The sequence below is a fragment of the Tenrec ecaudatus genome, chromosome 17 (assembly GCF_050624435.1).
Source record: "Tenrec ecaudatus isolate mTenEca1 chromosome 17, mTenEca1.hap1, whole genome shotgun sequence".
NCBI lineage: Eukaryota > Metazoa > Chordata > Mammalia > Afrosoricida > Tenrecidae > Tenrec > Tenrec ecaudatus.
The window spans coordinates 51647756-51664991 of NC_134546.1; the positions used below are offsets into that span (position 1 = coordinate 51647756).

The window sequence follows — 17236 nt, forward strand, 5'->3', positions numbered from 1 at the left end:
AGAGTGAAGGGGCAGCTGGGACGATGGTGTGTTGGGAGGCCTGGGGACTCCGGGTATGTGGTCACTGGTGAGGTGGCTGGTGGCACTGTCACATGGAGGCAGGGGAGGAAGCTGAGGCCTGAGGTCACAGCTAGGCTGGGGCGCAGCTCTGGAGATGGGTAGGGTAGAGACCTGCTCTTGCCTCGTGCACTGTCGGCCCCTGGGTAGGTCCCGCACCCAGAGCTGCCTCTGCCCTCCCTCTCCAGAGGTCTGGGTGCCGTGAGCCTGCACTAGAGGCAGCTGGGGGCTGTCAGCACTGCGGGAGCCAGATCAGGAGCCTGGAAGCAAGCCGCTTCCAGAAATAGCACTGGTCACCGCAGGACAGGAGGCCCCACCAAGCCCAGTTCTCCAGCACGGCCCTCAGCTGCTGGCCCCTCCCCGGGAGCCCAACCTTGGCTCCTTGGCCTCAGTACCTAGCTGAGAAGTCGGGGTAGTGGGGCTGGCCCAGAACTGGAAGCTGGGGTTGGGAAGGGCCCTTGTGGCTAGACGTGGGGTTGGGCCAGTGCACTGGGCACAGGGGAGGTGGCAGGGTGGGGGCAGAAATGATGTGCCAGAGCCTGTGAGGGATGGGGTGGCATGGCGCAGGTCTCTAGATGGGCGGGTCACTCTGTAGACCCTTGGTGGGCCCAGGCCAAGGGCCCGGGGCTGGGCTGGGCACAGCAGGTTCAGATGCAGGGGGTCCTGGAGGCCAGTGAGGGGGAAGGGACAGGTATTGTCCAGGGTGCAGTGGGGAGGGCTGGGTGGGGGTGGGATACAAGTCCTTCCCCCATCCCGGCTCTCGTGCCCTGCCCCTGACGCCCTTTCTCCGCCCCGCCTCGTCCCAGGCTGTGAGCGCAATCGCCTGTCCTTGGCTTTCTGCGAGATGCTGCGCCTGCTCGGCCGCTGCCAGCTACCCACCGTCCGCAGCCAGTGCTGCAGCTCCTGCCCTCCGCCCGGCCGCTGACCCTCGCCGGCCCGTCGCCCACCCACACACAGACCTCAGCGCCTCTCGTGGCAGCGGAGTCCCGCCCCGGCGCCCTCCTGGTGCTACCCCAGCCTGGCCACTGCGGCCCGGGAACCCGTGCTCCTCAGAGATCGTATTTTTTTATTGTAATAGTATGGGTAAAACTTATTCTAATAATAATAATTATTATACTATTATACATGAGCGAGCAAACTGGTCCAAACCACAGCCTGGCTTCAGCTTTGATTTGGGTGTGGAAACCCCTCCCCACCGGTCCACCTGCCCGAGATCCAACCACTCAGCTGCTGTCTTGCACCCACTCCTGTGAGGCAGTTTAGCTGGGGGGCCACAGGACCCATTCAGGAGGAGGGGGCTTCCTGGTGGAGGTGGTATCTGCAGGGTCTCAAATCATTGGAGAATAGGGGGCAGGTGTCCTGACTTATCACCAGCAGGGCTTGAGAGTCCACCCCTGGTCTATGGAGTAGCCTGCTATGCCTCTCTGGGCCCCCACTTAACTGAATCCTTCATCTTCATGGTTAAGGAAGGACAGGGTCTTTGAATGTGTCCCCACTGATTCCTGGGGGCACCAAAGTCCAGCTGCCCAGTACCTGCCCACACACAACCCCTTCCACACCCGTAGAATCTGGTCCATGGAGCCACACCGCAGTCAACACCAGTCTGGAGACCGAGCAGCAGCCCCAAGACAAGGGTGGGTCCACTCACAACCCCGACTGCTCTGGCCCCGTCCTCTGCTGCCCAGCGGGCGCAGCGCCACGTGCATTGCTCGGTAGGGATTTTGTACTGGGGGGTTGGGAAAGAGCCAGAGCACATGGGGTGTCTGTAGCCTGTCCTGCCCTCGGGCAGTCGGAGGATGGGGTGGGATGAGGCAGTCAGGCATGATTGTGTTACCAGCCTTCTGAGCCCTCTCTGGATAGTGTGTGTGTGTGTGTGTGGGGGGGGTAATCTGGTGTGATAACCCTCCCCTCAATGCCCACCAGCCCCGAGGATTGGCTAGGGTCAGGGTGGGGTGGTCCAGACCCCTCCCTCCCTCAGGATGTAGCCCTTGTCTGCTGGGACTCTCCGGCTGCAAGCCTTGGACTCCGGCTCGATATCCACCCCACAAGCCCTTCTCCAGGCTGCCTGGGCAGGCTCTGAGGACCGGGCTGGCCCGTGCCACTGCGGGTGCAGGCCAGTCGCAGCCCAGCTCAAGTGGGGGCCTTGGATGTGTGTCTAGTGGCCTAAGGGCCATGTAGCCAGGATTGAGGGCTGGGCATGTGCGCTGGTGCAGACACTGAGCCCACCCAAGCAGGCTATCTATTCCGGCTGTGTGTGTGTCCAGCTGCCTTGCACTGCCATGCTCCATCTTCAGAGAAGCTGGAGTCTCTGGGGGTCTGGAATTGGCCCACTAGGCCTTGCACCCTCTCTGCCTCTGCCCTCTGACCAGGCAGGACAGCCAAGCACAGGCCCTCTGGATGGACTTGGAGGGATGGACAGGCTTTGTCACATGCTCGAGTGGCCCTAAGGCCCCCTGGCCACACCATTGTCTGAGGTTGAAGGGTGGGGTAGCAGTAGGCTCGCTTCCTGTCTGTAGCCTTGGCTGGGCCAGGGAGGCCCTGGGGACCCGTCACTGAGTAATGGTGTCCCAGGCCTGCGCCAGCTGGAGCTGCTCATGGTGGCAAGCCCTGACCAAGGGCAGGTAAGGAGCAGTTCCCTGCTCCCTGACCCTCCACACTGGGAGGGGCGGGGTTCTGGGGCTCATATGCTGTGTGACCCCAGGAAGCCCCAGCCATACCGGACCAGGCCTCTGGCTATCTGGGAACCTGCTGGAGCTGCCCTCTCCCCACCTCCCTCTTGTGGAAAGACATTTGGTCTTAATCATCCTCGTGTTTTTCCGACGATGGGGGGCAGGGGTGTGGCATCCTCAATGGCAGCTGGGCTTAAAGGCAAACAAATCATGACTCAGGCCTCACAGCTGCTGGCCAGAGAGGTGCCTGCCACCCGAGGTCCACTCAGCCCAGCACCGAGCAAGGGAACCCCCAGCTGGCATGTCGGAAAGGTCCCATCCGCCCCACCCGGCCTCCCCAGGCTCTGGGGCTTAGCCCGTTACAAGGAGTAATAGCGGGTCTGGCTGGAACGTAATACAAATTAGTACTTTATTTCTTCCTTTAGGATTACAATTCTAAAAGACCAGCACTTGAGCTGCTGTGATATAAAAGTGTACATGTGTGTGCGTGTGTGTGGAAGGGGTCCTTTGGCAGTGTTCTTGTGAGTGGCTCACAACCCCCCATACACCCACCCCTCAAGGACGTCCTGGCAGGCCCAGCTGTGGGGGTTGGGCCCTAGGCAAGGAAGGCAGCCGTGGTTGGGGTCTGAGGATAAGTCTGCACAGTGGTGTGTTCACTCAGAGATCAGGACTGTGCTTGAAGCCAGAGCTGTCTCCAGGTGTCTGTCCATCTGCTGTCCTGGCTGCTAGAAGCAGCACCTGGCTGACCTGGGTTCCGATGAGGGGCTGGGGAGAGTGAGGGGACGGTCAAGGCTGGAGGTGGGCGACAGCCCGGAGGGAGAGCGGCTGGAGCTGTCCTTCACGGCACACAGCACAGGGACACACGCGCTCATGTGTTCACACAGAGTTGTACACACGGGACAAAAACTTCTTAGAGTGGACGTACACAATATAGGAAAACCTTGATAAAATAGAGCCTATAAAAATATAAATTGTAGTGAAAATATACAAAATATAACAGATGGTCAACCCATTAAAAACAAAATCCCATCTACGAACAAGTGGGCAATGGCCACGCTGCACGAGGAGGGCGGTGGCCCTGGGTCCCGGGATGGCAGTAGGCATAGCACGCAGGCTGCCCCTGGGCCCCTGCCCCACTCAGGCCCACCTTACAAGGGAGCAGTCTGGTGATGGGCCGGGGCAGCAGCTGCAGCAGCGTCAGGAAGGGCATTCCGGGCCCACAGAGGACATGGAGCAGCCTGTCTCCCCAGGGAGCAGGGGTGGCTCACACCAGGGACCAGACCCTATGACTCCAAGGGTCAGTCAGCCGTATACTCTTTCCCCAAACCAGAACCAGAGCCGGGCTCAGCATGCACTCCCTCTAGGAAGGAGACCCTCCTGGGCTCCCCCGGGCATGTGTTGCATTCTTCTCTGTCCACTGGCAGAAATGACCCTGATATGCTGACACCCCACCTGTCACTTAGAATGGAATGGAAGAAACCAGGGCTTCCAGCTACCTGGGCAGGCCCCCAATCAAGTGCTTTTAAGATACACCTCAGAGCTGTCGGGCCCATTCCTAAAGGTCACTTTACCCTGGGACAGTGTGAACTGGAATGTACCAAAGGCCAACCCGGTCCTCTTGTCCCTCCCTCAGCAGTCCGTGTCCTAGGCCACAGCTGTCCTCTCCCGACAGCAGTGAGGGATTGGGTGGGTGGAGGTGTCTCCTGGTCCCAGCAGCCACAAGGAGGTCCCTCAAGGTCCTATGAACAGCAGTGAGACATCAGCATAGTGCCTCCTTGCTGCAAGGCAGACCCCACCCACAAAGGAATTTGTCTTAAGACTCCCCCAAACAAAAATAAATCATAAAAAAGAAAAAAAATGCTTCTGACAGCTGGAGACAGGCAAAGGCTTGGGGCTGTGTACTTCCAGCCCAGCAGTTCCTTCCCCACAGCCATCAGGTAACCGCTGAACTAGGCCTCCGAGCGGCGCTCAGCTCAGCAGGCTCAATGACTGTCTTGGCTCTCAGAATGCCGGGAAGTCGACAGTGAAAAATAACAAAATTCATACTTACCAACAAAAGCAAAAAAGAAAAAGCAGCAGCACATCTCGAGACAACACCGTTTGCCTTCTTGTCTGAGTGTGCGTAACATGCACCGGCTAAGGGCTGTCCCCACCTCTGCCAGGCAGTGTGGGCACTGCCACCTACAATCTGCTGGGTTCAGGCAGCACTGCGCCTGAAGGCACACCAGGCGGAGCCTCTCCGGGGCTCCAACGGGGAGTGCTTGGAGAGTGCCCAGAACCTGCCTGGCAGCCCAGCGGGCAGGGGTCATGGGGGCCTCACAAGTGGGTGCCATGTTTGGCTTGGGGGTGGGTGGGTAAGGTTGCTTCTGGGCTGCCGTGGGGAAGGGGCAGGTGGAGGAGGCAGCCAGGAGCAAGGTTGTGGGGCTGCTCAGTCTGCAATGCCCCACCCCCACCAACCATGACTGCCCCAGGGCACAGTACTTCTCCAAGGCCTCCTCAAGTGGAAAAGAGGTTCCCACAGATCCCTGGTCCACTCTCAGCTGGGGCAGAGAGCAGGCGGGGGTGGGGTGGTGGTGGTGCCTGAAGAGTCAGTGGGGACGTCTAGAGGGCGCGGGGCCACGTTTGGAAGGTGTTCAGAGGAGCAAAAGCTAATCCAGGGCTGGGCAAAGCAGACGGCTCGAAGCCCCCAGAGGCAGGGCCACCGGCCATCTCTGAACAAGGGATCTGCTGGCTTGTCGAGGGAAGTCTCTTGTCACGCACCTGTGCGCTGCAAGCAGCCGCCACCTCGCTCAGGAGATGTCACAGTGGGCAGTGCACGCCCGCGCCGCATGCAGGGGCCAGCACTGGGACCCACTCGGCCCGGTAGGCTTCCCAGGTGGGAGTACCCTGGGCAGCCGGCAGATGCCACACAGGGCAGCCAGCATTTCACGAGGGCCGGAAATCAGGACTGAGAGCCTTGTCAGCGGCTGTAAACGAGATGCCCGACCAACTGCCCGAGGAGGAGAGCAAGTGCAGAGAGGCCTCGGGAGTCCGCCCAGCCATTTCCGGAGACCCCGTGGCAGGCAGAGGTGGCGCTGCAGCCACCAGCTAGCACGCTTTGGTGGTGAAGATGACGTGAGCACATCCTGGTTTGGGGAGGGGCGTCCACTCAGGTGTCTTCCTCCTCGTCGCTGACCAGCTCCCCCTTGTCAGGGCTGGTGTCCCGCTCCCGCAGGAAGTCCTCTCGGATGGCCTCCAGCTCTGTCAGCTCCAGCCTCACCTTCTCCAAGTGGTAGGCGCGCCGGTTCCGGATCTGGCGCAGAGGGAAGGGGTTCAGGTCGCCAAAGGAGATGCTGATCAGCTTCCTGGCGGGAGGCAGGGCAGAGATGGAGTGAGTGGGGCCCCGAGACCTGTGCTGAGTGGGCGCCAGTCCTACCTCAGGCAGGCCACCTGGACTTAGATTCTGTCTCTGTCCCACTTATCACTCACGGTGACGGTGACACGGGCGAGGGAGAGAACTGGGGACAGCAGGGGCTCGGGAGACATGGGCCTGGGGCTGACTGAACAGGGAGGCCCCAGGGCCCAGGCAGACACCATCACAGGGTCAGCCCGACAGCAGGCAGCGTGACAAGTGTCGGCAGAAAACTCAGATAAACTGTGGGGGTTGGGGGGCGGGGGGGTGGGCTGTTTCACCTCGCCCCATCGCAGCACCAGTTTGAAATCCCACGGGAACTTGCTCCCAGCCACTGGCCAACGGTGTAAAAACAGAACCGGTGTCGCCGAATGGTGGATTGAGGTCACTAACTGGGTTGGTCACACTGGTCTCTGGGGTGGGGGAGTAGCCCCCAGAGGCTTCCTTCCCAGCAGCAGAGCTCCTTCACATCCGGTCTCCCTGGGGCCCAGGAGAGGCTGTGCTGACACAGAGACGCCCCCAGGGACGTCCTGGTCTGCCTCAGACACGCGCTGGCCTGCTGCTACTCCAGAACTTGGGAAGGAGCCGGAGGCATACACATGTACACAAGTTAGCCCACCTGCCCGCCTTTGTCCCCACTGCTTAGATGTGTCTGTCCCCAGCCAGAGGGTTCTCACCAAAGGCCAAAGGGCAGAAAGGTCCGCTGTACAGGCCCAGTCTCCAGGGGGCGAGAGGAGGCGGCCCAACAGTGAGGTCTGAGCAGGCTGGCCTGGCGCTCAACTTTGCCTCTGCCGATGCAGCTGAGGGGGGCGGCGTGAAACCAAATGCTGGTGGGCTGCGAACCAGGAGCCTACCCACTAGCCCTGCCTCTGCCACAGCCTGCGGGCTCCACAACCCGGAGCCCCCCCACACCCCTGGCTTCTGTGGCCGTGAGCGCAGGCTGCAAGTTCTGAGCGAAGGCACCAGGCGGGGACACACGGGGACCTGGACACTGCCCCTGCCCTTCCAGGAGGTAAGGGTACAATGCTTAGTACCCCACAGCTCCCACGGGGCAGCTGCAGAGAGACGGGCTTAACCTCGCTCAATATAACACGCCCTGCCCTTGGCCTCACTGGGAACCACGAGTCGAGGAGTGGGACCGGGCACCTCCCTTCTTTTTTCATCAATAACTTACTTTTTGCTGTTGTTGACACGGCACCGGGCAGAACATGAATCAATCCACAACGCCTGTGTGTTCGGTGAAAACCTTCTCACCCCCCACCCTCGTGAACAGAAGTTGGCTGCCTGCAGCCATCTGCACTGTTAAATGAAATCCGGTGAGCCTGTCTCCCCCTCCCCGTCAGTCGGGCTGGCCCTTGGCGAAGCCCTGACAAGGCCTGGACAGGCCCCTGCTTTCCTAGACAAGCCAGAGGAGGCCATACCGGAGCCGCACAGGAGGGGTCGCTGTAGCACCACGCAGGCGGGCAGTGACTGGAAGGAGGCAGCTGCTGGCAGGCCAAGCTGCCCACATGTGCTGCTGCCTGGCAGGGCTGTCGGGGGTGAAGCAGGACCTGAGTTTAGAACCACGCTAGGGCTGAGGGTGGTGGCGGGAAGCTCACCAAGTCAGGGGCACGGCCCAGCGTCATTCTCGGGGATCTGCAGGAAGTTAGCACGAAGCAGGTCACTGTGGTAGGTGTGCGGTAAACAGGGGGTTTCTTAAACACTCACCCCCAGTACAAGACCCTCCAGTGAGTGACAGTTTCCAGGACACCAAAAGTGGCCTGGCCCAGCATGTCCACTGTCCACTGTCGCCTCTCTGGCACCAGAACCAAAAAGCGCAGCGTCTGAGGGCGGTCACCCCACCCCCACCCCCGTCTCAGGCCTGGCCAGGCCCAGCTGCTCCTCACCCAGCCAGTCCCGGGGAGGGTGCTTCCTGGGCCAGCTCATGGCTCAAGAGGGCCAGGCTGAGTTTTGCAGGAAGCGTGTGGGAGTTTCTCAGGAAATCCATCAAATGGGTCCTCGTGAGCATTTTAAACACGACACGGAACTTAGTGAAAAACCACTACATGTGCTGCAGGGGTTCTTAGCTACACACCTCCTAATATGTGTGTCCTAGGTCACAGCCCCAAACAGCCCCAGTGTCTCTCAGTGACCAGAGGCGGGCTTTCTGCTCCCGAGAGAGCTACGGTCTGGGAGACGCTCAGGGGCGGTTCTACTGTCCCCTAGGGTCACCATGAGTCAGCGTCGACTCGATGGCAGTGAGTTTGGGTTTGTTCTTGGTGATGGGGTTCAGTGGGGGTCACGGGTCTGCAGAGTCAGGTGCAGAAAGCCATTCCTGTGCAGGGGATGGCGGCCTATGCACGTTGGCATGCTCATGTACCACCCCCCAGGAGCTAGGAGTGGGGGCCCATCACACAGCCGCAGCAGCAGGTCTGCAGACACTGGCAGCTCCACCCGGCCCAGCCGACAGCCACCTCCTGTGGTCTAGGGGACAGTGGACAACAGAAGCACCAATAACAGGCCAGGACCATGAGGCTGGGGAAGGGGGGGATCCAGGGTTCCTGAACACCCAGCTGTGTAGGCCAGAGACCTGGGGTCTCCTATGTTCAAATTCTCCCCCCACGCACTCTCCACCTCTTGGGGCACCACCTCTCTCACCGGACCCCGGAGTAGCCACCCCAGCCCATCTCAGCTACCAGTGCTGCCCCAGTCTGACACGGCCGACTGATGTGGCCCACTCGGTAGTAACTCTGCAGCACTCTTGGGACAGGGCGCAAAGTCCCGCACAGGGTCTACCAGGGCCACAACAGCCCAGCCTCCAGCCCAGCCCTTCCCTGTCCCCTAGGGAGCCGGGGCCAGCCTGCCAGACTCACTGCTGCGACTGTCACTGTATGCCACCGGAGACCCGGACTCAGAGCCAACACCCATGGGATGCCAAGCTGCAGTCTCTATGGAGAGGTTGCTGGGCCTCCCTCCCATGGGACCCTGTCTGGACCAGCACCACCAGCTGTGCGGTCTCATGGTCTCAATGCCACCACATCTACAGTTCCACAAGCACACTCAGCTCTCACGTCTGTGCCACTGCGCCCGATGCCTCTCTGCCCAGCACAGCTTGTCCTCGCTGTCTCCCTCCAGCTGACCCTGCTGCTCATAGCCCGTGCTTCCCAACTACAACGGAGCTAATGGTGCTGGGAGCCACTGCCCCACACACTTTCCAAGGATGTTCCTGCTCCATTCTGCCCAGTGCTCGACACTAAGTAGGCACCGGATCTGTGCCTCCCAGACAAATGCCAGTGTTGCTTCTGGTTGTTGGGATGAAGGTTAAAGGCAAAGCCATGCTTTGCTCTGAGCCTCCCTGGTGCTTGGAGCTCCATACTGGCTCAATCAAGCATGCCGAGGCCAGGCTGCCACTCTGATGTCTAGGAGGAGCATCATCCAGGGCTGCTAAGCACAAGGGCAGCAGCTGGACCCCACCATCCCCTGCCCACTGGTAGAAAGCTGTGGCAGTCTGCTCCCGTAAAAGTTTGCCAGTCTCCAAACCCCACTGGGCTCTTCCCGCGCCCGATTACCCCCCCGCCCCCATCTTTATAGGCTTGCTGGGAGTCGACACGGGGTTTGCTGGCTCAAAATCCCTCAGGGACTCACCGAGCATCTAGAATAGTGCGCGTGAAGTAACGGAGATATTTGAATATGGACATCGAGTCTTGCAGTTTCAGGATCTCTTCTTCCTTGTATTTGAAAAGTGCCAGAGCGAAACGGAAAATCACCTGTGGGATGGGCAGAGCAGCTCATCAGGGGAGACCAGCAGCACAGCGCAGCTCCAGCACCGCCCTCCCTCCCTCTCTCCCTCCTTCCCTCCCTCCCCGGGGGCAACCATGGCTAGCAGGGGTTGGGGGCACCCCCAGGGAGCTCCTGACTCAGGCAAAACCACCACCACCAGAAGGGACAGGAAACAAACAACAAATGAAAACTGAATCCTTTAGGGCTTCGCCCACAACCCTGCAGCCAAGATTAAACCAATTCTGTACAGAGTAGAGGCTCATGGGATACGTTGAGATTCAGCTAACATTTCTAGTCTGCAAAGGACAAGGACTTAGAAATCATTTTAAAATAGAACCAGAATCAAGGATCCTGACTTGGAGGACGTTCCAGAGGCAATCTGTGCCTGTCCAGGGGGCAGTGGGAGGCCTTACAGGTGGGCCAGCCCCTCGGCCATCAGTGCTGCTGCCCAGAGCCACCAGGCGTGAAGACCTGTGAACAGCAGCGTGGGGCGCACACACCTTTGGTCCCTCGTACAGGAAGGAGTCCCATATTTTAAAGAGAATGTCGCTGACGACACTGTCCACAAACAGCACCAGAAACCAGTTGAACGTGATGAGGGTGTAGTCAACTCTGTACTGTTCAAAGTGGCCGTGCAGGCGAGGCAGCTTCTCACTCAGCAGGTCTCGGAACACCCGCTGGTCCACCTGGAGGGAGAACCAAGAGCAAAGGGCATGGGGCCCAGCACTCGGCCAGCCACAACGCCCATTCCCCACGCTCACTGGGTGCCCCCGCTGTGTTCTCACAAAAAGCCCTCATCAAGAGCCCCTGATGGGCAGGACCTTCCTGTAAGGCCGGGGGCATCAACAGCCATAGAACTTCTGTCAGCAAGTACAAGTACATGCAGCGTCAGGAGAACAGCATACCAAGGCCCATGCACGGAGCCCTGGACAGGTGCCCTTCGTGAGCCCACAGAAAGAGTGGCATCAGTGGGGTCCAGTCAGTATCCACCGGCCTGTGTGACTGGACTCTTTGTAGTCCACCTAGAGGTGATGGTTCCACGGAAGCAAGGCCTGGCAACCTGTTTCTTTGAGCATCTCAGCCAAGAAAACCCTGTTCTATTCTGTCACACGAGTCACCGTGAGTCTGCACGACTCAATGGCACTTTAGTTATTTCTTAAGGAGGGCAGTCAGGGCAGCAAGGACTCTGGAGTCAGGTGGACCTGAATCTGAATCTCAGTTCAACCACTCAGAGCTGGCGGGGCTGCCAGCAGGTGAGGTTCTGAAAGCTCCGTGCTGGGGACACACTGCAGACAGCTGCTGTGGGGAGGGCGGGGCCTTCAGAAAGCAGCTGGTGCAGCACACCTGGGGCGACAGGTGGTTTGGACTGCACTGTGGCCACCCAGGGAGGAGCACAGTGCAGCTCAGGGAATTAGCAAGCAGAACCACGGCTAATTCTAGCAGGTGCATCGAGGGCCCCGGTCTGTGCGCTCACAGGGCCTCACAGAAGCCCTGGAGGGGTCCCAACCAGGCCTGGAGGCTAGCCCGCGGGATCCAGAGGAAAGGGGAGGGCAGTCGGCAAAGCTGGTTCCAAGGCCAGTGTGTCACCGAGAGCCAGGACATCATCTTCCAGGCAGAGGCTGGCCCCGGCTCCTTTCCCTGACCAAGAAAAATCTGCTATTGACAGTCACCAGTCAATGCTTTACCTGTGTGTACATATGCAAAACACAGATGTGTGCACATGCTGGGCTGGTGGGGACGCCGGCCTCTGTCCAGGAGGAGGGGAGGAAGGCAGGCAGAGTGCGGGGCACGAGGGCTCAGAACTATTGTGGGGGCAGCTGAGGTCAGGAAAGGAGGTGGTTCTGATCTGAAGCAGACAGAGGAGGGTGGGGTCCCGAGTCTAGATCACGAGAGGAAGGGCTGGACTTCAGGAGCGAGCGTGGGACCCGCTGGGACCTGAGGGGCATCTCCCCCGGCTCCCCAGGGGCTGAGGATCCGTGGGAGACCAGGCTGGACAGAAATGTCACCGCAGGGCAGCATCACCTGAGCAAGAATGAGCTGGGCCGAGGAGGGCAAGCCTCGGAGGCACGGGGCTCGGTGCGGAGGCCTCACAAATGGAGGCCCAGGAGAGAGGGGCTGCTCCAGGTGGAAGAGGGAGAGACGCCCACTGCACCAGGAGGCCAGGAAGTGGACACCAAGTCCTCCCACCGGGAGAGCGGCTCCCGCCCTTCTGCAGGGCTCTGGAGCTGGTCCCAGGAAACAGGAGGAAGCTCACATCCTACAGCAAATCCGCTCCGAAGACCACATTCCAGAAGATCCTGCAAAGCTTCCACTTGCCCCTCAGTCAGTTTAGGGTTAAAGTTGAGACAATCCCTGGGACACTGAGGTAACTAAACGATCTACAACTTAATCAAAATCAATTTTGTTTCCTCATGGAAATTCTGTTTTGCTTTAGAAAAGGGCTTAACAACAATGTGTGAGAGAGAAAAGAGAAGGCCTGGTTAAATAAGTGTAGGTGGGCCTTACAAACTGGAGGTTAGACGTTTTAAATGCAACATAATAGCTAAAAATATCATTAAAACGATGACTGAAAGTTTCAAATGTGCCCTACAGTGCAGAAAGGACAACAGACATGCAATTCTGTGTAGAAATATGCATTTTAGACCCTCTCTGGGGATAAAAGGCAAAAGTATAAACTGAAATTATTAATTTTCCTTAAAAACTTTTGAAAACAAACAAACAAACCCCAAACCCAAAAGTATAACAAGTTGTAGAACCATTCTCTAGTTGCTAAAAATGTTCACGCTCTGCCCCCCTCACCCCCAATCATGAAGTTTTAAGTGGATAAAACTCCCCAAAGCTCTTTAGAAAGCTGGGGAGAACCACGCGACCATGCACACGAGTGACTCTGAGGAAGCCGGGCCTGCAGGGCCTCCATGGTAGCTCCCCTGCTCCTTCCCGAGGGCAGAGCGGCACCACTCCTAGTACAGGCGCCCTCTTCGGCCTGTACTACTGGATTGACAGCTCTCCAAGTTCAAACACCGACGACAGTGGACTACGTGCCACACTTCCCGCTTGGCACTGGCCAGTGCTGGGCATCTGGGCATGAAGGGACAGATAGACCAGTGAGGCACTCCGCCTGCAGGGTCAGTCAACCCCCTGGAAGGATGTGTAAACTGACCTCAACATGGGAGAAGGGCCACGTCTGGCTATTCTCCCAATGAGGCGGTAGACTAGCGGCATCCCTGAGGCTGCCCGGGTGCTTGGCAGAGGGTTGGGCATGGTGCAGGCTGCCAGGGACACACGGTCGGGCTGCCTCAGCCCCTGGAGGGCATGGAATGACTGTGTCATTCATCTCACTGTGTGCTCACTCAAATGACAAAAGTGCCGGGGAAGCTGGCCAGCATCTGGACGCCGGCGGCAGCGGGCACATGGCCCTGGCAGGCGCTGTTCAGCAGGGCCCTGCTCAGCTCAGCTTTCCCATGTCACCCTGGGTCAGAGGAACCAGGAGACTAAGTTGTGCAAACGTCCGGGGAAGCCTGCACGGGGAAATGCTTCTAGCACAGAGTGGTCAACGGCCACTCCTAGCCACCCAACAGGACCAAGAACTGCCCCGGTGGGTTCCTGAGAAGCTTCACGGAAACAGAAAGCCTCGTCTCCCATCCTTGGTGTGGCTGCTGGTGTCGAACTGTTGACACCGTGTGATTAGCAGACCAACCCATACAGCCCACCACTCGCCACCAGGGCTCCTCGGAAGGTCCCCTGTGACTACATGGTAGGAGCACAGGTGATTTTCACGTTCTCCTTAATAGTGTTCTACGGTGCCAGATTCTTTTCAGCAAGTGCCTACTTTTTTTATAAGGGAGTTTACGTTTACGAGGCAGATGAACACAGTTTTTCTCCACAAACTTAAAATAACAATATTATGTGCTTGAAATAACATTTGTTCATAATAACAATATTAATAGTAACTGTTACTGACTTTTTTATAATACTCCGGGTGTTGGCTAATCTCTCTTTATTCAGCATCTAAATTTAACTTCCAGCAGTTTATATCCAGGGGGTATTAGCCTCACCTGGCGAGTGGGGAACTGAGGCACAGAGGCATTAAGTGGTGGGTCCAAGCTCCTCCACTCAGAGGAGGGGCCTGGCTCCCTAACCCCTACCCCTGCTCAATGGGATTAGGACCAAGGTCACCTGAGCTTTTTCAGAACTCTTAGCTAGCAGGGCTCATGCACACACCCCTCTCCACCCCGCCCCACCAAGGCTGCTGCTGCGCAGTTCCTACTTGACACAGTTGTGACAGCCTTCTCAGGGGCCAGCTGCCATCCTGACATCTGGGGCAGGGGATGGCTCCATGGGGACAGCCGCCCCCGGGAGGTCAGAGCTCGGCACCATCTCTTCATCGCCCTTCAACATTCTATGAGAAGTGGGCAGTGGTGGGGCCTGGCCCAGATTCACAGAGGCTTGTGGCCACACTGGGGCTAGTAGTGTCTCTGAGCCTCGGGGTTCTCCCCAGTGAGAGGGAGCACCAGCACTGATCCCTGCAGCCCCCAGGGGTTCTTCCGTGAAGCTGTAGGGCTGCCGGGTGCTGGTGCTCCTTAGTTCCGCTCTCCTGCCCTGGTGGAGAGCTGAGAGAAGGCCAGGCATGCGCCCCTCTGCTGCCAGGGGCCGCCGAGCAGTGTCAGGCAAGCAGGCGGCACAGACAGTGGTCTATCAGGGGAGGACACCTGCTGCACAGGACATGGCCAGCAGGGGCTGTGGGGTGGGAGGAGGGTCCCCTTGGGCCCCACACAGGCGCTGGGTTTTGTCCTGAGGCTCCGAGGGACCCTGGGACTCTAATGAGGGTGGCAAGATTGCATCTGAGAATGGGGGTGGGGAAGGAATTGGAGAAGGCAGGTGCAAAGGTGCGGGGGAGCGGTGACAGTGACCCGACAGGGTGAGGGATCAGAAGGGCATACAAATATGAGGCCCACGAGGCAGGGGCAGAGACCAATCGGTGACTCCGTGGATGGAGAAGGAAGGAAAGACAAGGTTGAGTCTGGATGGGGAGGCAGAGAGATGAGCAGTGTAGCCAGTAAGGAGGCGAATCCTCTCCCAAAGGTACAAATGCAGACGTACAGGACAGGGGGACAGAAAGCACTGTATGGACCCAACAGAGGGCACTGTGTCTGGACAGCTGATGGGGGCTGGAGGGTCCATGCTGGGAGCTGCACGGATATGTGAGCAAGCAGCCAAGCAGTGGCCAGAGGTTGGGAAAGGCGAGTGTACACAGCGGCAGGTGGCTGGATGCCACTGATGGCCAGACAGCAGCAGAGAAGGCATGTACGGAAGCCCGTGTCAGCAGCAGCCCCTCCCAGCCCAGGGAAGAGCTGGCCTGGGCCACAAGGGCTGGGGTTCAGGACAGGGCTGCCCTAAGCACGGAGACAACATTAGGGCTCTCAGCCCACACTATCCCACGCTGTCTGCGCCTGGTTTCAGAATCCTGACGTGTGCACACAGTGTGCAGGGCTCAGACCCCCTGCCAAGGGCCCCAGCAGCTGCCCTTCTGGGTCCATCACAACAGTGCTCTGAGGAGCTCCCACTGCGGGGGCACTACTGCAGGCCCATACCACAGGGAACCTGGGTGGACGGGCTCTTGACTGGTTTAGCTGAAACCTCCTTAGAACTGCCTCCTCTGGTCAGGAAGCCCCCGCCCCCATCCTGCATGGCATCTCCCATCACAGGGCTCCTGTTCTTCTAACCCCATCCCATCGTCTCTTCCTGGAGAACCGGAGCAGATCTGCCAAGGTCCCCGAGTGCCCCTGGGTCCAGACTGAGTTTGGCCAGAGGAGAAAGAGTTGCTGAGCAGCAAAAAGACTGTGGGGTTCTCACTGGGATTTAACAACTGACCGACTGGCTTTGCCACAGTCCACAGCCTCACCCTCAGCCTGGTCTTGTCCCGGCATCCTGCAAGGGCCTGAAACAGCAGTTTGAGAAGTACCTGGGATCCTAAAAGAGTCTTTGTGTAATAGTCCCGAGGCATGAACACTTCCACTATGGTAACCAGACACCAGAAAGCATCCTCTTGCTCCAGGTACAGGAGGGCCACCGCCACCAATCTAGGAGCAAAGGGTACAAGTTGAGCGGGAGCACCCTGCGCACTGCCCAGCGCAGTGCTCCGGCCAGTGCCGTGCTGAGTCTTCTGAGAGAACAGGCCTGCGTAGCCCTGGGCATGTGAGGCAGCTTGTCCCACTGGAGAAGCAAAGCCACACTCCCCCTGCCACGCTGTCCAACAAGGTTCGGAATGCTTCCCATGGAAGAGAAAGGCAGGGGGAGGGGGTCTGTTGACATGACAAAACTGTCTGCTGAGGCAGCAAAGTCTGAGTGCACCAGAGGCTCCCACAGGGCCTTTTATGGGCAAGAACCACAGAGGCACCTGTGAGTGTGAAGTGACAGAGATCACATGGGGGGCTGAAAAAAACGTTCCCAGGATCAGCCAGCTTCCAGGCCGGAGGAGTGAGACTGGTTTGGATACAGAAACCCTTTTGGGAGGAGAGGCCTCTGGAAGGACTGAGCCCATGGACATCAGTGGCCTGGAAGGTGGGGGGCGGGGGTGAGCCCACGGCTGCCCGTGGTCTGGGGGAAAGGAGAACGCAGGCATCAGGTACATAGCTGAGAGGCTACTGATCCAGTCACTTCAGGTATGTGTCCCAGGTGTGGTAGATGGAGAGAGTGAAACACACACACACACACACACACACACACACACACCAACCACCCCCCCACCCCGCCCCTGCGGCAACAGGAAACACTGCTGAAGCTCCTCCTTGGGGGCTCCCCTCCCTGAGAGCGCCCACCCCCCACCCCCCCACCTGCGGCAACAGGAAACACTGCTGAAGCTCCTCCTTGGGGGCTCCCCTCCCTGAGAGCAGTGTAATGAACTCGGCTCAAGCCATGGGCGGTGGGAAGGGGCTGCCTCCAGCAGGCAGAGGAGGAATGGAGAGCAGAGAGAGGGGCGACATAGAGAGCACACCTCAGCCCTCAGCCACTTGGACGCCTGGGCCAAGAGCCTGCCCACTGTGAGGGCATCACCCCTCACTAACCGACCTGCCGCCTGAGATGGGGGCCCAGGCCACGAGGCACGCGGGCGTTCCCCCACTGAAGCTGTGGGTGCACACACAGATCTGGAGAAACTCTAGTGAAAGTTCATCTTTAGAGAAGTGAAGGCTGGCGGGGGTGGAGGTTCAGAGAACGCTCCTTTTCGTCTGGATGGACTGAGCCCAGGACGAGACCAGATCAACGGAGCACCACTGCACCCGCAGGGACGGGAAAGTGGCTTTCTATAGGGTCCCCACAGCAGGCAGGCAACCTCACTGGGCTCCCTCGGGCTAGAGAAGCT

General features: G+C 58.9%; 2 protein-coding genes across 3 annotated transcripts in view; one reads left to right on the forward strand and one right to left on the reverse strand.

The window, feature by feature from the left end:
• ADAMTS7 (ADAM metallopeptidase with thrombospondin type 1 motif 7) overlaps positions 1-1196 on the forward strand; it is a 43688-nt gene extending 42492 nt beyond the window's left edge. Inside the window, 1 exon segment of the mRNA XM_075535415.1 lies at positions 864-1196. Within this exon segment, the coding sequence (XP_075391530.1) occupies positions 864-982 (119 nt within the window). The 3' untranslated portion in view covers positions 983-1196.
• A 1921-nt stretch (positions 1197-3117) lies between these two features.
• The window catches only part of TBC1D2B (TBC1 domain family member 2B), a 98773-nt gene continuing 84654 nt past the window's right edge, over positions 3118-17236 (reverse strand). For both annotated transcript variants that reach the window (XM_075535988.1, XM_075535989.1), the window contains exons 10-13: positions 15839-15956; positions 10377-10562; positions 9742-9863; positions 3118-6070 (exon numbers count right to left, since the gene is read on the reverse strand). In XM_075535988.1, coding sequence (XP_075392103.1) covers positions 5875-6070; positions 9742-9863; positions 10377-10562; positions 15839-15956 — 622 coding nt within the window. In that variant the 3' untranslated portion in view covers positions 3118-5874. The remainder of the gene's footprint in view (positions 6071-9741; positions 9864-10376; positions 10563-15838; positions 15957-17236) is intronic.